Source organism: Mirounga angustirostris, unplaced genomic scaffold (genome assembly GCF_029215605.1).
Source record: "Mirounga angustirostris isolate CCGP_5_RB_7025 unplaced genomic scaffold, mMirAng1.0.hap1 SCAF_3, whole genome shotgun sequence".
Classification (NCBI taxonomy): Eukaryota; Metazoa; Chordata; class Mammalia; order Carnivora; family Phocidae; genus Mirounga; species Mirounga angustirostris.
Window position 1 is genome coordinate 69,859,444 of NW_026991711.1, and position 24,897 is coordinate 69,884,340.

At 39.7% G+C, this 24,897-nt stretch overlaps 1 protein-coding gene and 1 long non-coding RNA gene across 5 annotated transcripts in view; one reads left to right on the plus strand and one right to left on the minus strand.

Annotated features, from left to right (window-relative positions):
- LOC123839628 (uncharacterized) overlaps positions 1-24,897 on the plus strand; it is a 360,841-nt gene that overhangs the window by 324,893 nt on the left and 11,051 nt on the right. For all 3 annotated transcript variants that reach the window (XR_008505658.2, XR_010410046.1, XR_010410047.1), the window contains 3 exons: positions 17,341-17,507; positions 17,930-18,016; positions 23,497-23,717. This is a non-coding gene — a long non-coding RNA (uncharacterized LOC123839628). The remainder of the gene's footprint in view (positions 1-17,340; positions 17,508-17,929; positions 18,017-23,496; positions 23,718-24,897) is intronic.
- Positions 1,363-24,897, minus strand: part of B3GLCT (beta 3-glucosyltransferase) — a 120,815-nt gene continuing 97,280 nt past the window's right edge. Inside the window, exons 13-15 of one of the 2 annotated variants that reach the window (XM_045869271.3) lie at positions 22,954-23,073; positions 15,522-15,666; positions 1,363-3,476 (exon numbers count right to left, since the gene is read on the minus strand). In XM_045869271.3, the coding sequence (XP_045725227.2) occupies positions 3,309-3,476; positions 15,522-15,666; positions 22,954-23,073 (433 nt within the window). In that variant the 3' untranslated portion in view covers positions 1,363-3,308. The remainder of the gene's footprint in view (positions 3,477-15,521; positions 15,667-22,953; positions 23,074-24,897) is intronic. The other variant, XM_064586249.1, reaches the window with a different exon arrangement.

Sequence of the window (24,897 nt, forward strand, 5' to 3'; positions counted from 1 at the left end):
TGTGTACATTCCCTAGAATCTTACATCTTAAAATTTATGATAACATTTATCATTATTAGAAATCATCTCGTTCCTTCATTTGTTTACTGCTTTACATTCCTTCTCCTTGCAACTACCCCTATTCCCACAAGGAACGTTAAGTGCCTCTTAAGGGAAAACATGTGCTAAAAGACAACATGAGATACAAAAGCTTCACTTTCTACAGATAGGAGGAAAACACATTTTACAGGTGACATGTTTATAGAATTCTTGGGAACATAAAACAGTAGCACCTACTATGTGCCAGGCATTCAAAGATGCCAGGGGTAGAGTGATGAAGAGGACGGATAAGGGGCATCCTGGAATGTCTGGTACATAGTAGGTGTTTAATAAAGAGCTGCTGAATGAATCTATTGATAAACTCATTTTAGTCCACAGAAATTACATCTCTGATGTTTTTTAAAGATTTATTTATTTGAGAGAGACAGAAAGAGAGAGAGAGAGAGCATGAGTGGGAGGGGTGGGGGGAGAGGCAGAGGGAGAAGCACACTCCCCGCTGAGCAGGGAGCCTGACATGGGGCTTGATCCCAGAACCCTGGGATCATGATTTGAGCTGAAGGCAGATGCTTAACTGACTGAGCAACCCAGGTGTCCTGAAATTACATCTCTTATTATGAATGAAAAACAACAGAAACATTCTTAAAATTCTTCTAGCATTCTTCTATCATCAATTTTTGAGGAAAAACACATAAACTATTTTAATGGATATGGATGTGGAAACACTAAACGTATTCAATAATCAGGAAATTCAGAGAACACTGACACTTACATACCTGTGCATATCATCACTTTGTGCTGTTGTTTTATGTTCCCGAACATTCCATAAAGGCTGTGTTTGTGTCTGAATTTCTGATTTAGCTGTAAGGTGTAAAAATCCTACATAGACAACTTGGCTTTAGTTATATCAGAAGTGACTTAAAAGCAAATTATAGCATTCCAGTTATTCCTTGATGTTGACATCCCTAGGATTAAAAAAAAAAAAAAGCATTTGGAAGTAAGTTCCTATTAAAAAGGCAAAAGAAATATGAATAGGACACTACCTGTCCTGGGAAGTTCAGATTCAAAATGTAGATAGGAACTGTATGGGAATCCATTCCAAGATAACGTCTCCACTTGTTATATAATAAGATAGATAATGGTTGCACAGACTTTGTATAAATATATCTTCAATGTCTGATGGTTTTCTCTTAAAAGGATAGCTTATTGATTTTTCTGAGAACTGTGTTCACTGAGCCGCCAACTTTTCCCCCTGACTTTAGTCATTCTTTTTCCCTTTGCCCTTCCCCCTCTAGGTTGGACTAATGAATACATAGGAGAAATGAGTAACGTAGGCAAAGACCTTTTATTTGTGGTTAGGCTTACATAGTTTCAAAAAGTAAACATAATTAACAAAACACCTACAGGTACCAGAGGAGGTGCTCCAGTATCAGTAGAAGGCACTGATCGTAAGAAAGCTTGATGTGGATCGTCATGTACAGAGGCCCGTTCACTCCTGGCGAATGAATACGCTATGTGCTGAGCGTGACAGTTGGGAGGCAGGGGCAGGAAGAACCAAAGCCTCTTCTCCACTGGATTAGGCACCCAGGTCCTCCAGGCGTATTATCATAGATGACATGAAGGTGTTGGCAGTGATAGCTACGACAACGATCCCAGCTATGGCAATGATGCTGACGTCATCACCAACAGTTTGACAGGATCTAGAAATCCTTGGGGTGCTTCTCATCTAGTTGATCATCTCTGATCCATTCCTTGGACAGGCCACAAAATCCACTTTTACAAAAATGAATCCAATGCATATGGTGACCACTGAAAACACACCAGTCCTGGTATTTGCTAATTTGGAACCACGGTCAAAATACTATTGCATCGTTTTGGAAATGAGTCCAATCTAAGCTACAAGAAAATGTACTGTTAAAAAACACACATGGGTACTTTTGGTGGTATGGCTTTAAAACCCTGTGCTTGGCTATAAAAGCCTTACAAGCGAAGTTAATGAATAGCAATTTTTATTCTTAAAAAAGAGGAAAGTATTTTACTAGACCAAAATTAGTTTAAGACATACAAAAATCAAATTTTATGTAAACACCCTTAGAAAAACTGAATTATATAATTAAAACATTAAAACAGTGTCCTTGTTACAAATTAATAACGAATGTGTTAAATTACTATATATTAAAGATATGATTTGAAAATTAGAGCTGTTTCAAAATACTATGTTCAGATCTCATTCTGTAAGAACCCAGGGAAGTTGCCAAATCACCACGCTGTCCTTCCACTAGGGTTTAATGGGTACACCGGGGGGTTTATTATGAGCCAGGAGAGAGTCATTAGGTAACATTCAAAGATAAATAAGAGTAAAACATCAGGTACAAATTAATTTAATTCACTTCCTGAGACTTACACAGAGCTCACTGACTTGAATAAAGCACAACAACATTGTTTTTAAATATTGAGAACACCTATTTTCTGGCAGCATCCAGCATACTTTTGTGTTACAAGTAGGTCATAAAGATAGGGCTTCGGGGAGAAATAGAACACAGATGAACCTCTGAAGAAGTAGAAAACTCTAGCAGAAGACTTCTTACTCTCTTTTTATGAGGCACAAAGAGAAAAATAGATAAAACATAACAACCCTGATTACAGACTACAGGGGACTTCATATCTCGACTTTTATGATGTTTTATGAATGATATTTAATACAGCATTATTCCTACTGAATAACCAGAAAATAATTTTCATCATCAATAATATGGTTAAAAAGTTCACACCGTGGTAATATCCATGTCAACAGATGTTGCCTGTTCTATATGAAGTGTGTGTGTGTGTGTATATATAGTATATGGAGAATATATATATATATATATATATATATATGTCTAGAGCATATATATAAACACAGTCATGTCTTCTCAGTCTCAAGCCCATCTGACACTTTATAATGAAGAGAGAAAACAGGAAGGAGACTTCTGGTACCATTTATTAATAAAGCTGCTGTATCACAGCTTGAAAAAAAAACAGTAATCGTGGTATATTACAGTAACTGCATAATGCAAAAGCAAATGATTTTTTTCCCAGAAAAAAAAATCTGTTTTCCCTATGACTCTGCTTCCTCCCCCCTCAAAAAATACCATATACATAATTTCCACCTAAAGTCAGAAGGCTTCCAATGCCGGGTGGCACATGGAAGCAGTAATGATCACAGCTCAGCAGGACTAGGCCAGTCTCCACTTCTGTCTCTGACCCAAACTGTGCTCACAGGCCGGCACGTTTTATAACTCTTCCTTAAGGCCTTTCTTTGTCTCCTGCCTGGCTTTGTCTTCCTCCCTGGGTGCCAACCACGTGAAATACACTTTTACTGGATCGATGTTCCAGTGTTTGTGAAAGGATACGGGGACTTGGTGAGAAAGGTAGTCCCTGGGATAATCCACGGGCCGAGCCTGTGGGAAGAAGAACAGAGAATTACATTCCTTTATTCACTGAAAACAATTTTGCTTCAGAATAGCATTTGAGGGCGCCTGGGTGGCTCAGTCGTTAAGTGTCTGCCTTTGGCTCAGGTCATGATCTCAGGGTCCTGGATCGAGCCCCACATCGGGCTCCCTGCTCGGCGGGAGACCTGCTTCTCCCTCTCCCACTCCCCCTGCTTGTGTTCCCTCTCTCGCGGTCTCTCTGTCAAATAAATAAATAAAATCTTAAAAAAAAAAAAAAGAATAGCATTTGAATTTATGAAGTGACTGCTTTTCTTCAATATTTGATATTGCTTAAGAGAATCTAAAAGCAAAAAGGAAAATCTTTTCCACTACCCTCCCTCTGATGTGAGGCTCTTTGCTTTTGTATCTCCAATTACTTTAATATCCCCAATGTACCACTTTTTGCTTCTATGTTCCATAGTCATACCTCTGGGAGATTCCTCAACCATGGTAATAGATACAAAAAGCCTTCCTTGGTAAGTCATTTAAGTGACTATTATAACTTCTGCAAAAGGCAGAAAGATTGCTATTTCCCAGGCCTCTTTAAAGAAACTCTAGCCATACATGGTGTGTGTGTGTGTCTGTGTGTGTGTGTGTGTGTGTGGCGGGGGTGTGTGTGAAGTGTTCTCGGGGCTCCCCTTGCCTGTCCACTGCCCTGATGTCAGTGTAGGGAAATGCAGAGCTCATCAGGAATCAGGGAGAAGGGTGAAGTAACTCAACACTTTCTTCCTATCCAGATACCGAGTCTGACCAGAAATGGCAAGGGAAACATTGAGTAACCAGAAGCACTTTGCAAGAGCGCCTAAAAAGTCTTTGCATCGTCATTTCAGGATTCTCTAGAACTTACAAAATGAAGTTTAAGCAGAATCAGACGTAGTCTAGGATGGCTGAGATTAAAGTTACCTTCAGGGTATGGAAGGAAACAGAAACCAGATACATTTTTTTTTTTTTTTTTACTTTAAACAAAGCATCCACCTTTGTCTCAATGCCTATCTTGTTTATAAATGTTTAAATGGTTTATAAAATACCTTCATTAAATTTTATCTCATTCAACCCTTGAAACAACCTTTCAAGATGATCAGAGTATCTTGATTCATCCTCAATTTATAGAGGAGGAAACAGGAGCTCACAGAATTTATAAGTTTCTTAGGTCAACAGGACTAGCACCTATTGGAATGGGGACAAGAGCAGGTGCCCAGCCCAGCTCCTAGTCCAGTGTTCTGGCAGGACATCTGCAGCTGGTCCTCATTCCGTGTGCCCCAAGCCTGGCACATCAACAGTGCCTCAGCTGCCCTGGCCTCCTTGGGGGGCTTTATCCTGGGATGGCACAAATATCCTGCTCCGATGAGTATTCAAACAATAACAACTGCACAGAAGACTTCAAAATGATGAGCGGGGGGAAGTTCCATACTAAACATGCATTGTCCTTTAAAAATTCTAAATGCTCATGGAGTTAAAAATCTAAGAAGGCAATTTTAAAGGAAGAGAGAGAAACAAAGACCAAAAATACACACTAGAATAATGTCTAACAGAGTTGAGCAAGTTCTGAGTATTAGCTGAGGGGATTCATATCTCATGTCTACTTGCATGGCCTCTGGGAATTTACTGGCTTGGAAGAAACCCCACGAAAAACATACTCTCAATTCAGTTCTCAGATAATTCCACAATGCTCCCAGAAGAAAGAAAGAAAAACAGTGGAAACAAATCTTGGGTTGTTTTTCACATTTAAAAATGAACTCTCAGAGACACAAACGCATCTCACAGGAAAAAAAGAAATCCGTAATATCTTTCCCTCTATTAATGCGGATTCCAGAGGTGATTGCTGTTGCATGTTAGGACATGAGTGAAGAGCTGGTTTACTAAGTATTAGAATGCGCTAATCATTTCTGGCAAATGTAGTTTTGGAAAAGAACAAGATTAGAGAAGTAAAAGGCATCCACAGAGGCATGTGTAACACCAAGAAGTCTAGATGGACTCTGATAATCACATCTCTGTGCCCAAAATGCCAAAAGGAAGTACCAAACAGGCAGGGTTGGGGCAAAGGAGGAGGCCTTAGGAACAGACATGGAGCATGATGGGAAGCTGTGTGTGGGAACAGAGAGAGATGGTGTAAACTGCACGGAAGGACATACATTGGGTGAAATTAAAACTTAATCTGTAAATGTTAGAGCACACTGAACAGTGCAACAGAGATCAAATTTGTATTTCCTTAGACAAACACATTTTTTATAGCTGTATTGACATATGATTTACATACCATACAATTCACACATAGTCATGGTAGTTTGAAAATTTATAGTAGATGTCCGTATTTAAGCAACCACAAATCCAGTTTTAGAAGACTATGGTCATTCCCCCCAAATTCCCTGCCATGTATTTTCAGTCAATCCCCACCCTCACTGGCAGCCCCAGGAGACCACTGATTTGCTTTTTCTCTATAGTATTGCCTTTTTCTAGAAATTTCTTATCAGTGGAACCATCCACTATGAATGTTTTGAGCCTGGCTTCCTTCACTTAGCATTGCTGCATGCATCAGTAGTTCATTACTTTTACTGCGGAGCAATATATCACATTGAGTGGATACACCATACAAACAACACATAGTTATTATCACACAGCTTCCATGGGTCAGGAGTCTTGGCAACACATAGCTGGGACCTCTGCTTCATGGTCTCTCACAAGATCGTAATCAGGATGTCAGCCCAGGCTCTATGATCTCATCTGAAGGCTCAGCTAGGAAAAGATCCACTTCCATGCTCACTCAGTGGTTACTAGTAACATTCAGTTCCTTGGGGGCTACTGAGCTGAGGGCTTCACTTTCATACCCTTCCCCCTTGCAGCTTGCTTCAGCAAAACCTACAAGCCAGGAAGGAAGTAGGGAGAGTCTACAAGGAAGATGGAAGTCACAATCCCTTGTAACCTAATGATAGAAGAGACATCCCATCACCTTTGCCACAGGCTATTGGCTCATACTCAGGAGAGGGGAAAACGCAGGATATGAATACCAGCAGGAGGGGACTAATGAGATCTATGTCATAAATTGCCTGCCACATATATGCTTAATTTTTTAAAAACTGCCAAAACATTTCCAAAGTGACTGTATTTTATATCCCCACTAGAGGTCCAGGTTTCTACATCCTCAGCAGCACTGGGAATGATCTGTTTGCTTATAGGCATTCTATACATGTGCATTTAGTTTGCATTTCCCTAATGACTAATAATGTTGAGCATCTTTCCATGTGCTTAGTAGCTGTTTATGCATCTTCTTCAGAGAAATGACTGTTCAATCTTTTACCCAGCTTAAACTCAGCAGTTGATTTTCTTACTGAGTTGTAAAAGATTTGCTATGTATTCTGGATTCAAGTCCTTTATCAGATACATGATTTACAAATATTTCTCCCAGTTTATGAATTTTTTTTATTCTCTTAAGGATATCTTTTGAAGAGCAAATTTTTTTTTAAGTTTTTTGAGTTCAATTTATGAATTTTTCCTTCTATGGATCATGCTTTTGATGCCCCAAATCTTTGCCTAAACTAAGGTCACAAAGAATTATCCCTGTTTTTTCCAGCAGTTTATAATTTTAGCTCCTATATTTTTGTACTATGATCCATTTTGAGTTAATTTTTGTATGTGGTATGAGGCAAAGTTCCAAGTTCATTTTTTTGTGTGTGGAAATACATAATTGCTCTAGCACCGACTGGCCATCTGTGCCACTTGTCCCCTGGATTGCCTTCACATCTTTGTCAAAAACAAGTTTACCACAAATGAGAGGGTTTATTTCTAGAATCTCTATCCTGTTCCATTGATATGTATGTGTGTGTATGTGTGTGTGTGTGTTTATCCTTATACTAATCGCAGCTTGTCTTGATTATCATAGCTTTATAGTAAGTTTTGAAATCATAGAAAGGTAAATCCTCCAATTTTGATCTCCTTTTTAAGAATTATTTTGTATTTCCATGTAAATTTTAGGATCAGCTTGTCAATTTTTTCAAAGAAGTCTGCTATGACTTTGATATGGATTGCACTGAATCTATAGATGAATTTGGGGAATGTGGGGAAATAAAATTTCCTGTAAAAAAGCCCTATAGCCCACAAGAAACAGTTCACATTCCATTTGTCTAGTTAACTGCTCAGATCCTAAAGGAGAGTAGAACTCCCCTTATCTCTTGGAGAGGCCAACAGTTATATCCCTGAACTAGGTCCTGAGGGTAAGCCCCAAGGTGCCAGGAAGACCTGAACACTTTCCGCCCTGGGATACATTTACATTTCAAGGAAGAATGGGGTATTTATTTGCATACCAAAATGCTGAAGTAAGGAAGTTCACCTTTAGAAGCAGAGAAAACAATTTTTCTTTGTCCCTTGGCTATGGAGTATCTCACCACTTAATGTAGGACACTTGAATTGGCCCTCGTCACACTCACACTGCACTGGAGGTAAAAACTAGGTCAGAGGAGCAGTGGGAGTGGAGATGGGGGCAAGATGTGCTTATTATTTATTGTAAGGGACTTAATGTAAAAATTCATCTCTGATCCAGAACACTTCATTTAGACATTCAAAATAAGTTAATTTTAAGTGAAATAATATGAATAGATGAAATAATAAAATTCATTTTAAGTGAATATTTAAAAATCAATGGAGAAAATTGCCATCATAGCAATATTAAGTCTTCCAAACCATAAATATGGTATATATCTCTTCATTTAATTAGATCTTAATTTCAGCAGAATTTTATTATAGTGTAGAGTGTAACTTCCTTTTTAGATTTATTCCTGAGTATTTTATTCATTTGGATGCCATTTTGAATGACATTGTTTTCTTCATTTTCAGATTTTTTTGTTGCAAAAAAAAAAATTGCTTTTGTACGTCGACCTTGTAGCTAGCCTATAACCTTGCTAAACTCATTTATTAGTTCTGGTAGTTTCTTTTTCCTTTGGTAGATCCGTAGGATTTTCTACATACAAGATGTGGTCTGGATAAAGACAGTTTTACTTCCTCTCTTACAACTTGTATCCTTACTATATATCTGTATACATATATGTAATGTATGTATGTATATGTATAGTTATGTATATATATATGTGTGTGTGTATATGTAAATATATATACATTTTTTTCAGCTTATTGCACTGGTTAGAAACACTGAATATACTGCTGAATAAAAGTGGTGAGAACAGACATTCCTACCTTGTTCCCAATTTTGTTATTTTGTAGATTCACCTTATCAGATTGAGGAACTTCTATTTTGTTGAGAGTTGTTTTTTGTTTTTCTATTTGTTTTTTTTTAATCATGAAGTGGTGTTAGATTTTGTCAAATATTTTTTCTGCATTTATTAAGAGGATCATGTGGTTTTTATTCATTATTCTACTCATATGGTATATAACAATAATTGATTTGGGATATTAAACCAAGTTTGCATTCCTGTGATAAATCCCAGCTGGTCATGGCATATAACCCCTTTTATATATTGCTGGATTCAGTTTGCTAATATTTTGTTAAGGACTTTTCCATCTATGTTCAAGAGTAATATTGGCTGTAGTTTACTTTTGTCATATATCATTTTAATCTCTTCTGTTATTTTTTTAGCAATATTTTTGGAGTGATTTCCTAAATTCTTGTTCTAGGGATAACAATATGCATTTTTTTTTAAGATTTATTTATTTGAGAGAGAGGGAGAGCATGTGTGGGGGGTGGGGCGGTAGGGGGAGAGAGAGAGAGAGAGAATCCAAGCAGACTCCCACTGAGTGTGGAGCCTGATGCAGGGTTCGATCTTAGGAGTCTGAGATCACAAATTGAGCTGAAACTAAGAGTCAGAAGCTTAACCGACTGCTCTGCCCAACAATATGTGTCTTTGACATATTAGGCTAATATTGGACTCATAAAATGAATTGGAAGGCATTCTCACTCCTTTAATTCCATTCCATCAATGTATGTAGGTTCAGATAATTTTTCTATTTCTTTTTAAGACAGTTTTGCTAATGAGTGTGATGCAAGAAATTTCTCCCATTTCATTTAAATTGTCTAACTGTAGGCACAATTTTGGTAGGATTTGCAATAACGTCCACTCTTTCATTCCTAACTTTGGTAATCTGTGTCTTCTTTCTTTTTCTCTTGGACAGCCTAGCTAAAGGTTTACCAAATTAGCTGATCTTTCCAAAATAACTCATTTTTGGCTTAACTAATTTTCTCTGCTGCTTTTCTGTTTTCTACTTGACCTGTGCTTTAACCGTTAATATTTCTTTTATTCCACTTAATTCAGATTTGAATGATACCATTCTTTTGCTTTCAATGCAGATGTTTAATGATTTTTTAAAATTTAATTTAGTTTTATTATATGTTAGTCACCATACAATACGTCATTAGTTTTTGATGTAGTGATCCATGATTCATTGTTTTCATATCACACCCAGTGCTCTATGTAGTACGTGCCCTCCTTCATACCCATCACCAGGCTAACCCCATCCCCTCTAAAACCCTCAGTTTGTTTCTCGGAGTCCATAGTCTCTCATGGTTTGTCTCCCCCTCCGATTCCCCCTCCTTCATTTTTCCCACCCCTATCCATTTCTAGTATGTTTAAAACTATAAATGTCCCTCTAATCCCTATACAGCTATGCTAAAAACTTTTGTTATGTTTTGTTTTCATTTTTATTCAAGTTATTTTCTAATCTTCCTTATTTCTTCTTTGACCCAAGATTATTTTAAAATGTGTTGTATAATTTTCAAATATTTGGAAATTCTCCCATTTTTTTCTGTTGATTTCTAATTTCATTCCATTGCTGGGAGGATATATTTTGTATGTTTTCAATCCTTTAAAATTTCCTTAGACATGTTTTATGACCTAGTGTGTGATCTATCCTTTAGAACATTCCATGCACACTTGAACATGCATTTTGCTGTTGTCAGATGAAACATTCTATGTCAGTTAAGTCAAGTAGTTTGTATTTGTCCGTTTCTCATTTCAATTCTGTCCATTTATGTTCCATGTATTTTGAAGATCTGTTAGGTGTACATATACATTTATAATTATTGTATCTTCTTAATGTATTGACTTTTGGTTATGAAATATCCCTCCCTTCTCTCTAGTAATATCCCACTTCTTAAAGTGTATTGTGTTTAACACAGACACTCAAACTCTCTATGATTAACTGTTTGCAGGGTTCATCTTTTCCCATCCTTCTACATTCAACCTATTTGTGTCTATGAATCTAAAGTGTACTTGACTGTTATAGACAACATATAGTCAAATCTTGCTTTTTATGAGATTTGATAATATCTGCCTTTTGACTAAAGAGTTTAGTCAATTCATATTTAATGTAATAATTGATACATCTGAATTTTTATCACTCATTTTGCCATTTCTTTTCTTTTTTTTTTTAAAGATTTATTTATTTATTTGAGAGCGAGAATGAGAGAGAGAGAGTACATGAGAGGGGGGAGGGTTAGAGGGAGAAGCAGGCTCCTCGCCAAGCAGGGAGCCCGATGCGGGACTCGATCCCAGGACTCCAGGATCATGACCTGAGCTGAAGGCAGTCGCTTAACCAACTGAGCCACCCAGGCGCCCCGCCATTTATTTTCTATATGTCTCATGTTTTATGTCCCTCTGTTTCTCCTTTATTCTTTGGTTAAACAAAATCTTTTAGTGTATAATTAAATCCCTCTATTGATATTTTAAGCTATATATTTAAAATCATTTTCTCAGAGATTGCTCCAAGGATAGCAATATGCATCTTTAACTTAGGTTAATACTGACTTAATTCCAATAAAATCAATTGCTACAATATAGCTTCATTTCCTCCCTCTTGCCTTTGCACTATCATCATATATATTGCATTTACTATGTTATAAACCCAACAATAGGGTCATAATTATTGCTTTAAACAATCTTATATTTGTTAAAGCAATTAAGAGAGACAATATATATGTTTGTGTGTTTATACACACTTTTATTCTTTTAATTATATATATGCACATATATATAATATATATATATAATTATATAATTACATAATTATATTTGCCTCCATATTAACCCTATCCAGTATTCTTCCATTCCTTCCTATATATTCTAATTTCCGTGTACCATTTTCACTCAGCCCAAAGGATTTCCTTTAGTTTTCTTGTAGGGAAGGTCTACTAGTAAAGATTTCCCTCACTTTTTGTTTACCTATAGATATCTTTATTCCACTTTTGTTTGGGAAGGATTGTTTTATTGGATATAGAATCATTAGTTGATTGGTTTCTTTTTTGACTTCTGCCTTTGGGTTTCTATTATTTTTAATGAGAAATCAGCCAGTAACTATATTTTTTGTTTCCCTTTTCATTAGGTTGCTTTTAAGACTTTTACTTTTTCATTGTCTTTCAACAGTTTGACTGTAACACATCTATGTGTGATTCTTTTCATGATTATACTACTTGAGCTTTGTTGAAACTTTTAGAGCTATGCATTAATGTTTTTCATCACATTTGGGTAGTTTCAACCCTATTTCTTTCAAAAAAAATTTCTATCCAATCCTCTCTCCACTCACTTTTTAGGAATCCCATGAAATGTATGTTGTTACACTTTATGGTTTAAAGTATTTTAAAGCTTTGTCCACTTTTCTTTAGTCATTTTTCTCTCTCTTCTTTGGACTGGGTAATTCTATTGATCTGCCTTCAAATTCACTGTTTCTTCTGCCATCTCAAATCTACTGTTAAGTCCACCCAGATAATTTCTCATTTCTTTTACAACTATAGAATTTTCATTTGTTTTTTATCATAGTTTCTATTTTTTATTAAGATTTGCTATTTGTTGAGTCATTGTCATCATACTGTCCTTTGATTCTATGAACATGGTTTCCTTTAATTCTGTGACTGTAATTTTATTAGCTTCTTGAAGTCTTTATCTATCAACTCCAATATCTGGTCCCACTCAGTCAGTTTCTATTCCTACACTTTTCCCTCAGTATATCTCTTTGCTTTGTATCATGATAATTTGTTGGAAGTTATTTTGAAAATTTATTGTAACAACAAATCTGTTTATTTTTACTACTTTTTAAAAAGTGATTTGCCTGGATTTACACTGTGGAATCTTTCTCACTGCGGTGTGTGGTTACTAATACCTCCACTCATCTTTTAGTTCTAACTTTTATCTTGTAGCTTGGCTTGCTAGAGGTCACCCCTGTGCTTGAATAGCTTAGTAGTCAACTTATGATATAGGCAGAAGTTATGCTCAAATACCACAAGCCCATAAGGCTTCTACCTATGTATAGGTTGGAAAGTGCATTCAAAGCTTCAGTGGGTTCTCAAATATGCCTTGTATTTTACTTTCTGCTAGGCTTATCCAGTGTCCCGTGTGCATGCACGCGGTTTCCCAGTAGGCCAGAGAATTATGGAGAGCTTTCCTAGCCCTGTTATTTCTCTCTTATTTCCAGGGTACTAAGTATTAAATTTCTGGCTAAGACATCCTTTACCATATCTGAGACTGCAACCTCAGGCCCATAAAGGTGCAGGTTTTTCTTATTTCTTTCCTACCAAGTTTAACTATTTTAGGTGACCTATCTATGGGTTTTTCTCTCTCCCTATCCAAACCAAGTCCACCCCCTCTGACAGCAAAGCTGCCATTTTCCCCAGCAAGGCCCATACTGGTCAAACTGCTGTTGCTCTTTCCAACCAAGCTGGGGTGAATGGAGAGGTGGAGGCTGGGGGAGGGGAGGGAGAGGAGGTTTCAGGGAGAAAGGCCTCAGAAGACCTCATACTCTGTTGGTCTTACTGAAACTATAGCAGTTTTTTCAGGAATAAATGCTTCTCAATGCTTCTGGTTGATTTCCAGAGTCCTGAAATGAGTATTTTGACAATTTTATGCAGAGGATTCAGTGGCCATTGCATGCTGCCATACCCACTGGTAGCATATAATTTTGAAAGAACAGAAAACCATATGCTCCAGATCCTTTGTCTTTAATAAAAGGATACACTAGACATTCCTCGAAGCCCCCTTCTAAGCCTATGATTTCACAATAACCTCCCCTGACTAAAAAGAGAAGGGAAGTGGCCCAGGCAATTTTGTATCTGAGACTGTTTCCATTTATTTTTTTATTTTTTTTTTAAAGATTTTATTTATTTGTGAGAGAGAGAATGAGAGACAGAGAACATGAGAGGGAGGAGGGTCAGAGGGAGAAGCAGACCCCCTGCCGAGCAGGGAGCCCGATGTGGGACTCGATCCCGGGACTCCAGGATCATGACCTGAGCCGAAGGCAGTCGCTTAACCAACTGAGCCACCCAGGCACCCTGAGACTGTTTCCAAAAGCCCACTCTATCTCTAACTCTTCAGGAATCTTGGTTTTGTATCTCTTTGCCTCATATGTGTTTTTCAGTATGAAAACACACACTATATGGATCACTGTTCAAGCATTATAAATGGGGAATAATTTCTAAATTATAGCAAACTCTCTAAAAGAGGCTTAAGAATTAGAAGATATAGTCGTATCTGTTGGGGAGGATACAGTTTATGCATATTTTACAATTTTGGAAAGATTTAAAATTTATTATGTGAATTAGATAAATCAAGAGTTTTGAAGTCTGGGAAATGACAATTTTTTTCATTTTTAAATTATCTTCAAAGGATATTTGCTTAAAGAGTATTTTCCTTCTTTCTTTTCTCTTTATCATTTTCTTTACTAGCATATTCTTCCCTTAGTGAAGGCTGCTATAAAAATCTAACACTGCATTATTAACAGTAATAAGTCATTCCCCTTATACACCGACAGTTTTAATTAACTTTCCTTTTCTAGAAGTGAAACACTATGAGAGAGAGCAAGAGAAAATAACTTGCTTCTCTGTCATCCCATAACACAACACATAGGCTTAAGATGGGTAAGACCTCTCAAGGTTTTAAAAGATGGATAAGTACTCTTAACTGGTACGAAGAAAGGTTTCTCATATATTTCTTATTATGAAAAGTCTCTTTTTATTCTCCCTTATGGTCCTCAAGATGCAGAAATGGATTCTGCCTTTCTCGATAATGCAAACACTTTCTTTGCCTTGTTCAAGTTATTTCCTACAGTGCTATTTGTCATGTTCAGTTTTCTATATTGCTATGATAGCATTTGCTACTGGTTAGTAAATATGACAACATATTTATTCTTACAACATCAGAACATTCACTGACCTGATTCTTAAAAACTACCAAAAATAGTGCGGAGGATTCCCTTCTCCAAACCACGGTATAGTGGTTTGGAGCACAAACCATCCCTGGTAAACACTATCTCAGACAACAACAACCCCGAGATTATATGCTTATTGAGATACTAAATTGAAGCTTAATAGTGTTTAGTCACTCATCTTTTTTTTTAAAGAAAGTCTTTTTTTTTTTTTTTTAAAGATTTTATTTATTTATTTGAGAGAGAGAGAATGAGAGACAGAGAGCACGAGAGGGAAGAGGGCAGAGGGAGAAGCAGACCCCCTGCTGAGCAGGGAGCCCGACGCGGGACTCGATCCCAGGACCCTGGGATCATGACCTGAGCCAAAGGCAGTCGCTTAACTGACTGAGCCACCCAGGCGCCCAGTCACTCATCTTAATAGTAACCAAAGAGGAGTAAGCCCAATAAAAAGGTAACCAGTGGACAGTGTAAAAACCTAGGACAGTATAGAATTACATACACTTGGCATATATACAGCAGGAAATATTAGGTTATTCCTGTATATTTCTAGATGGCATTTAATAGTTTTTAAATGCCATCAATTTTTTAACTCAAAAATAGAGGGGAAAAAAGAGCAGCTTTTCCCTGGTACTATATTCAAGGACAATGGTCAAACACCATTTCGTTTTCTAGAGGTTTCTGTCTTCCATCTTCCTGCTGTACATGGTATAGGATCAACCCTCCAGACAAAAAGATCTGTTAAGGATGCCCCCCTGGGGCCTGTCCACATAGTTCTTAAGATTGTTTCCAGAAGAATATGTGAAGGGAATGAAGTAGGATCTTTAAGTGAGAAGAAAATCCCCCTCTCTCCCTCTAAGGTAGGTATAAAAACATTGTTCTCACCTGATGGAAGAGAGGGCTGTGTGTCACAGGGATTCCCAACCCACTAAAGCACATTCCTAGGACCATATCGTCGGGGGCATCATTGCTGTAGCAGCGACATTTACTGGCGAGAAGTCTCCTGATTGCTTCTCTGCTGAAGACCATTCTAGTGGGAAGCCAGAGCAGACAGAGAAAGGGGTTAGGGCAGCAGCTCCTCGAGATCTTTAATCTAAATAAAGAAATATAATTCAGAGGCCACATTCTTGATAAAGATGTTGACATCAGCAGTGTTTCATATTTCATAGTTATTCTGGGGGAAATGTTTTGTGCTTTCTATGAAAGGAAAATTTACTTCGAAGAAGTGTTTACCTATCTAATAGGCAATTTTATTTCTTTATATCGTTCTTGCAAATGAATACTATACAATGTTCTTTTCCTAATATGCCAATGGAAAATTAGAATAGTTCTTTAGTTTTAACACGCTCAGTGAGGTCCATAACAAAACCCACCAACATTCCCAGCAAGTAGATGGGCCCAGGTACCTCCCTCATACAGGTGATGACCGACAGTGAGATCAAGTCTAACTGAAACAACCTTGCATTCACTGTCCAAGTGATTCCAGTCTGTGGACGCTTCTTTAAGGTGATTTTGGGAAAGAGGAGAGAGGGAGAGGGAGGTTGACTTTCCTCAAACAGCGCTATGATGCTACTTGGCCTGGTATGTTGGGTACTTTCTGGTGGAACTCATGCCCAGTCCTGCCGTTCTGTGCCCTCAGATTTGCAGGAGGCTGGGAACTGTGAAACAATATCTTCCAGACTCCCTTGCCAGCAAAGACCTGGCTTCGATCTGTCCCTGGGGGCACAACACTGGGGGAGGCCATTGGCTTTTGGCGCTTGCAGTCTCTGTGGCAGAGGCAGGTGATGCTGGGCAGCCCCAGGCTCCAGGGCCAGAACCACAGCAGCAATGGGGAGCCAGTGCTGGGACTGGGTCAGATGCTGTGCTGAGACCCAACCGCAAGAGCATCCACCGCAACCGACAAGGACGGGCTCCAGAACACAGCCTTTGCCTTGCTCTTCCAGCCTTTGGGGCAGTACCAGCTTTCCGTAGTTACTGAGCTCTCAGGAGAGCCACCTGCCCCCTTTTATCCCTCTGGCCCTTTCCAACCCTTTCACACCAAGTTCCTGCAATACATCCTCCTCTTTTTGAAATACAGATTGGTCCTAAAATATAGGGCCACTCTGGCCCTACGGTAGTAATGGATCTTCTCATAGTATGAATAATCTAATAGCTGATAGGGCTGAAGGGACTAATACGGTTCACAAATTCATTCCCAATAAGCAACGACTTCCTTGAAGGCAAAACTGTCTATCCCTTATCCACATATTCCCAGAGCCAAATGCAGGGCCTTGCACACAGTAAGCACTCAACAGAATTTGATGCATCAAACAAGTGAGTATAAGGCTGCCTTTACAAAGATCTTCCTCCTGGGGGAGGGGAAGGAGTTCTATGAATCAGTCTAGTGGGAAGGAAAAAAGGACAAAGACCTTGAATACGATCCCTGAGGTGAAATGTTGATTCCATACTCAGCTGGGGGCTCAGTTCAGTGTAGTTTAATACCAGTGACCAAGCCCTGGTGATGTAACATACACACAGGGCACTGTCCCCACCAAGATGCCAGAGGACACGGTGAAACAAGACCAGACAAGAGGAAAAGCAGCTCTTTATTTAAGCTGATACAAGAAAATAGGACTGTACCAGAGGAAGAAACATGGTTCTCATGAACTCTACCAAAAGGAAAACGGCACATTTGAAAACTCACCAGCAATCCTCTTTCTCTCAGAGTCCAGTGCCCACCAGGGGCTGGGATAGCACCTTCGTCCTGAGTCAAACCCCTGCTCATCTACCCGACCCCAGGAAAAGGGCCTATGTAAGGGGACATGCACCTGCTGGAGACAGACACTTTCCTTAAAACATCTATCTGAAGCCACGTCAAGGGGAATTTCCTAAGTAAGTGTACTGCAGTTGACCTTGAACAATGCAGTGGTGAGGGGCCAGCCCCGTGTGCAGTTTAAAATCTGATCCTACTTTCGACTCCCCTAAAAGTTACCTACTGATAGCCTACTATTGGCCTTACTGATAACATAAATAGTCAATTAATACATTGTGTGTTATATGTCTTATAAACTGTATTACAATAAAGTAAGCTATGGAAAAGAAAATGTTATTAAGAAAATCATAAGGAAGAGAAAATACATTTACAGTATTATACTGTATTTATGAAAAAAAAATCCGCATATAAGTGAAACTGCCCAATTCAAACCCATGTTGTTCAAGATCCAACTGTACTTGTATTCCAATCAGAACTGTAATCTTCTTTATCTTAAGCCCAATTTAATTATATCAAACACTTTATTTTTTTCTTTTGTCAGCACCTAATAGAATGAAAAAGAAAAGGAAGGCCCACTCTTTTATCCTGGCCCACTCTCTGAAAAGTTAACCTTACAGGAAGATAAAATGTAAGCATAAAATCTTTATTAGTAATTTTTTTTCTATTTTTCCCTACTCACACAGAACAGTCTTACATTAATTATTCACACAAACTAAGTATACACGAGCCTTTAATAACACTTGCTTATTAGTATGCTGATGGGTTGTTTCAAAATGAAGAGTTCCCCCAAAATGGAAAAGTACTGGACATATCATGGTATGTCTGCTCTGCCTGCCAACTTTTAAATATTAAAAAGATGTTGAGAGGCTGTAAGACTAATAATGTGATTTCTTTTAATATACAATATACTAATTTTAAGCAGAAGAAAAACTGAAACGGGGGGCAGGGGCCTGCCCAAGGCCATGCACGTGCAGATCAAGAGCACATACAGAAGGTGAAGGGCATCAGAAATGCACCTGCCTCTCCCGGGCTTCCAGCAGATGAACTGGTCAGGGCTGTCTCTGGGTAACATTGTCCTCAGCCCCTTCAAGGAGGCTGCCAAAGAGAATGAGGACATCCTGATCATAGCTTCCTACTCAGACATAGGAGTAAGCAATGAAATGAACACCAGACATTTGCATTCAAGAAAATGCAAAAGTCTCATTTTCCAAACAATACAGAATATCTACACAAAAATCACTGTGGAGTCTACACTCCCGATTCAGCTCTGCTTCGTGGGGCTGAGGGGAGATGGTTGAAGGCAAGGCTTTACAAAAACTTAACTTGACCATAAACCACAGTGAGAACACAAGAAACACATTTCGTACTACAACCATTTATATGCATTGTATGTGTGTATAAAACTGAAACAAAATTTCACAAAACAACACACACCCTTACTACATGTGATACACTATGATATTTCTGTTTTATTCTATTCCATTTTATATTTCATTATTTTTAAATGATGGTTATGATCCATTCATTGGTTTTATAAGCCATTAATTGATCCTGACTTGCTGTTTACAAAAAAACCATATTGGTTCTTAAGCTGGATCATCAGAAAAGTCTACCGAGAAATCATTTAACATGATGTCTGCAGCTTTCTTCAAAGGTTGATATGAGACAATCTCATGATGAATGTTTCTGCCTCTTTGTAAAAGTGCTATGAAAGGGCGCCTGGGTGGCTCAGATGGTTAAGCGTCTGCCTTCGGCTCAGGTCATGATCCCGGGGTCCTGGGATCCAGCCCCGCATCGGGCTCCCTGTTCGGCGGGAAGCCTGCTTCTCCCTCTGTTTCTCTCTCTCTCTCTCTCTCTCTCTCTGTCTATCATGAATAAATAAATAAAATCTTTAAAAAAAAAAAAGTGCTATGAAAAACAGAATATTACAATGGTCGTTAGCTATACAAAGACCAAGGCTCAGTGTTCATGCATTTGTTTATTCACTTATTCATTGTACCTTGTAAAAAATGAGTCCCTATGCTAGGAAGTGAGGATATAATGAGAAATGAGATACAGGTGCTGCTTTCAAATAATTCATAATTTAGGTGGAAAACAGAAAGGTAAATAGGCAATTAAATGATAATGGTTTGCATAATATGCTATGAAAGTACATTTGAAAGGCATCAAACCCAGATTTGAGAGGCCAGACTAGGCCAAAGGCTTCCAGGAATAACTAATAGCTATACTGTTTCCAAAAAAAAAAAAAAAAAAGAGAAGGATGAGCCCAGTGACAAAGACAGAAAGTTGGGGAGGGGACACAGTGCTATGTAGAGACCAGCAGATGCCAATCTTGGGGAAGAGGAAAGAAGAAATGCCTCTGAGGAATTGAAATAAGATGAGGGTGCAGATGAATGAAGCTATAAAAGTAAAACAGCATCTGCCAAGGTCATGAGAGGCCTGGTAAGTCTTAATGAGTAATTTGGACTTTATTCTAAAGGTAACAGGAGGTTGTAAAAGAATGCAAAGACTTTCACTTGCCATGGTAATAAAAAAAATCCAAATAAAATTAAAATCACATTAACCTATGGAATTGTTGAAGACATGGATGATATGAAACCCAGAAGAACTAATTTCTAGAGAGAGGAATCCTTCCCATGTGGGTAGCAAGATGTGGCAGCTTTCAGGGACAAGTTGGGTCAGAGAGCAGGAGGAAGGAGACAAGACCCACTAGAGAAATCAGCAGCACCCAGAGAGGCTGTGGACCCGGCAAACCAGCAGTGATTAAAATGAGGCCTAATCCCAGACCAGCATGACTCCTGTAGGAATGTGAAAGACTATCTCAGATGCCAAAGGTAGGAAAGAGTTCATGCTCTTGTGGAAGAATAAAAGCAATGGAGGCGAGTGAAAGCCTCTGAGCAGGAGGGCCACAGGATCAGACGTGGTTGTAGAAAGGTCTCTGTGGCTACAGTGTGGTCGACAGCAAGGAGCGGAGGAGACGAGCTGTGGCAGGAGCACACGTGTAAGAGGTGGGGTGACCTCGACTAGCCCTGGGGAGGTGGAGACAGAGGTGGTATTTATGAGACAAAACTGACTGGGTTGACTTCAGGGTCCTGGGGAATGAGGGAGAGAAAGGGTAAAGCAGAGTCACAAGTCTGTGGGGCGGGAACTCGTGATTCCCTGAGGCAAGACTACTTGAAAAACAGTAAAGCAGGGGCCAGGGGCCAGAGTCAGAGGATGAGGTCAGGATGGCAGTGCTGGGTCTTGTCACCCCAGTTGACATGGCCTCGAGGTCAGGAAAGAGCTGTAGGCTGGGGATAGAGGTTTGGGTGCTTTGAGCTTAGTCATAGGGGTGGATAAGATCACCAAGGAGAATACAGAGTGAGAAGAGAAGGAACACCAGAAAAGATGCCTGGAAAACACAGCCATTTAAGGGACAGGAAAAAGGACCTGGGAAGGAATGATCAGAAAGGCAGGAATACACAAGGATATGACACTGTTCTGGAAAGCAAGAGAAAGAAGCCTTTCAAGGAGTGGTGGTCACCTTTGTCAAAGGCGGCCAAGAGGTTAAACAAAAGAGAGTTTGGAATCACGCCACTGGATGTGGCTACGTGGACATGGTCACAGTCCTCAGCAAGGTGGTTTAGGTTGAAGGCCAAGCACAGGGGTCAGATGGAAGTGGGGAAGCAGAGATCATGAATTGTGGATTCTGAAGATGATTTCAAGGGGAGAAGAGGGAGGGTGTGGTGGCAGGAAGGAGTTTTGTTTTTTGGGGTTTTTTTTATAGATTTTATTTATTTATTTGACAGAGAGAGACAGAGAGAGAGGGAACACAAGCAGGGGGAGTAGGAGAGGGAGAAGCAGCCTCCCTGCTGAGCAGGGAGCCTGATGCGGGGCTCGATCCCAGGACCCTGGGATCATGACCTGAGCCGAAGGCAGACGCTTAACCAACTGAGCCACCCAGGCGCCCGGCAGGAAGGAGTTTTAAGATGGGAAAACTGGAGGTGGCAGGAAGTCCACAGTAGCAAGGTAGAAGTTGAACATATAAGAGGTTAAAGGTGCTATCTTGGTGGTTACAGTGCCCACCATGGGCCTGGGAAAGGGAGCAGTGACACTCATGCAGTGTATCTGTCAATCTGGCACTAGCCTGTGAGCGCCTGGAGGGAAGGAACTGTGGTCTTTGCATCCCCCATGCCCGCACCCGCTAGGCTCCTGGAGCGAATGAGCAACCAGCTGGAGCGATGAAAGGCAATGCTGGCTGGGTGCTGTCAAGTGGCATTTCAGGCTTCAAGGGCCAGTCTCAGACCTAAAAGTGAAATCCAACAGGCAAGGAAGACAACAAAATAGTTTTCTTGACAAAAAATCACTTCTATGTTCAAAGTATATCCACACCTATGTGCTACAAAATACACAAACCCATATTCAAATAACAGGACCCCTTTCAAAGGTAGGAAGTTCTTACTCAACAGATACCATGCCCAGATCCTTAACCAGACCCAGTACCTCACCCACTGAAAACTAAATGCATTACCATAAGGCTGCACATAGCTTGAGTTTCTTTTTTCTTTTCTTTTCTTTTTTTTTTTAAATGAAGAGACCAATACTCCTTGGCCTTCCCTTTAGTGTCTTTTTGAAGGCCTACCTGCATCTGCATCTCCTATTGGTAATGACCTCAGGAAGACACACGGCCACTGCTCAAGAAAGATCAGTACTCATGCCCAGGCTCAGTTATCACTATGAAAGAGTCATGTCCATAGTCATGTTATATTAACCACTGAATCAGCTAGACCAAGCCAGAACCCCTGGAATGTGATTCTTGAGGTCCTGCAGTAGGAACCATTCTGATCTAGGGGACTACAAAGTAAGAATATAAAGTCCTGACCCTTCAGAGGTTTAGAAACCAGTGCCAAGAATGTTGCTTAGCACATGGTGGACATTCAGCAAATACCTGTTGGAATGACTTTAAATCACTATAGTTTATACCAAGTTAAGATTTTCCCTACATACCCCAATAGCAAAGACTACAGAAATAATAGAAAGATTAATTGCTCAATTGATTTACCCATATAAATCAAATCAAAATCTTTCCCCACAAGAGATTAGGCGGATACTTCATTTAAAAACATTGACTTTTCACTGTTATTTAAAACCTATAAATCCTACACAAATATCACTTAATTGCTTAAGTCTAAACTTCTATACTAATCTCCGAAATGTGATTTATTAGCACTAGATAATTTAGAAGTCCAATGACTTATTTTCTGACAATAAAATCTATATCCAAATTTCTTTTTTCATTTAACCAATCAAAACTAATTGGCTACCTAGAAACAATTATTCCTATAGGGACATTTCTACCAAATACTTTGACAACGATTTATATTTCTTCATGGGGTAAAATATTCTTTAGCGTGGATTCTTTTCCTATTTAGCAAATTTAATATTCACTTTCCTGTTATAGAAACGGCTGCCATTTACAGAGCACTTAGATATCAGGATAGGCCCCACCGCCACAGACCGAGCCCTGTATCATGGAAACCGAAGTTAATGCTGAGAGTATGTGCAGAAAGCCATGCTCATAGTTACCCTCCTCCTCCCGTGATGTAGCTGTAGCCGCCAGTGCCCAGGCCGTAGCCGTACCGCTCTCCCAGAAACACTGGTTCGCTGGAGTCATAACAGCTAAGCAAGTGCTGGAGCCTGGAGATGCTAAAATTCCAAAGGGAACATAAGCAATAATGACTTAAACTCAAAAGTGTGTTCACGGTAAACAGTTTATGATTCTTACATCCCACTGGTCATACTATGTAGTTATATGTATATACGTATAATTATAGTATAATAACAACATGAAATCATTTAGAGATGAAATTCAAGTGATTTACAGAAGAAATGCATTTTTTCAGAAAAAGAAAAAAAAAATCAGTGGACACTGTATATTCCTGGAAACAGGAGAGAGACTAAAAAACCAGGGGCTTACTCCCCAGTTTTAGTAAGCCACTGCCAGAACATGGCTGCCTAGATTGGGTGAATAGGGTGGCAGGTTAATGAAGTACAGGTGGCCCATGTACCATTTAGCTCACTTCTTCCAGTCCTGTTTCTCAGTAAGTGTGAACTGTCTAATCTTTTCAGGTGTACTTGGTGTAGGAGTGCTGACAACACCGACTCCATCTTTGGTCCTCTAGCACACAGGTGGCACCACTTTAGATAACTACCCTGTGACGGCACCACCACACCCCTGGCGCCATAAAAGCTGGGGATTAAGGTCTGGAGAGTGGCAAAGAATTGCTGCATATTACCGTCCTGACCAACCAACCAACCAACCAACCAACCAACCAACCAACCAACCAACCGTAAGTTGTCCTGAGTAAAACTGCGTAAACAGGATGGAGTGGCTTGCTTCCATTTTCGGTATTAAAGTGCCTTCTCAGTCTGGAGGATACATGACTGACCCTCCTCCACCTCCTAACACTTGGCGTAGTGGGCAGGATACCGAAAATCAAACAAGCCATGGGTTAACGGGCTATGACGGGGGGGAGCCTGTTGTCCGTGGGGGAAATCCCAAGCTGGCTAGCCACCACCCTGTGGGGAGACTCGGCCAGGACTTTTGAGCATTTCAGACCAGTGTGTGAGTACAGGGATGCCCTAAAAACACCTATCTGAAATGGTGGAGAAGCAAAAGGGCTCAGAAAGGGTGGCAGCTTGGGGGTTATGACTGTGGGATACTGGAGAACATGGTGTTATGGTAAATGGATTCGAGACATCAAAAATGGCCTCAGCCACAGCTCAACCTGCCTTGTGACAAAGACTATATACTGCAGGCATGGGTGAGCACTGCAGGCACTTAGCTAATCTGACTGATTGGATACATGCTAGCATTAAGAAAACCTGGCTTACTGAGGAGGCTGTTCCCTCCCCTCCGTTGCACGGGACCTCTATGGAAGAACTGGGGATGAAAACAGGCCATTTACACCCAGCATTTTGGTGGCCCAAATGAAGAATTACATTCCTCTTGTACGAATGTGCACATCTCACGGTCAGCGCCAGGGGCAGGGTATGGGACTTTAGCATCCGCTCTCGTCCTTGGGGTTAAACGTCCCATTGCTATAGTAGGTGCTATAATGGCAGACTTACATGAAACCGAAAGGGAAACAGATGGAAAAGCAGGGAAAAATAAAGGATCCTCCTAATGATAAAATGGTGGAAAGGGGGCCTATCAAGAGCTCATAAACAATGGTAACAAGATCTAATATTATCTGGGACCCCCAGAGAAAATACAAACAACCCATTTCAGTCTTGCTAAGCCTCTAGAAGGCATTGCCTAAGGGAAAGCAGTTTACTTCCCTAAAGGAAGGCTCTAAAAAGCCAGGGGTGTTGCCAAGTGCCCCCCTGTTACTGGCAGAATTTCAGGGGTGGATACCACCTACCCCCCCGAGACTAGGAGGTAGGCCAGGGTTGCCCTCTCATGTGTGCAATAGGGGGCAACCGGAGGCCCCAGGTGGAATTAACCATTTATTGGTCTTGTACTAAGAG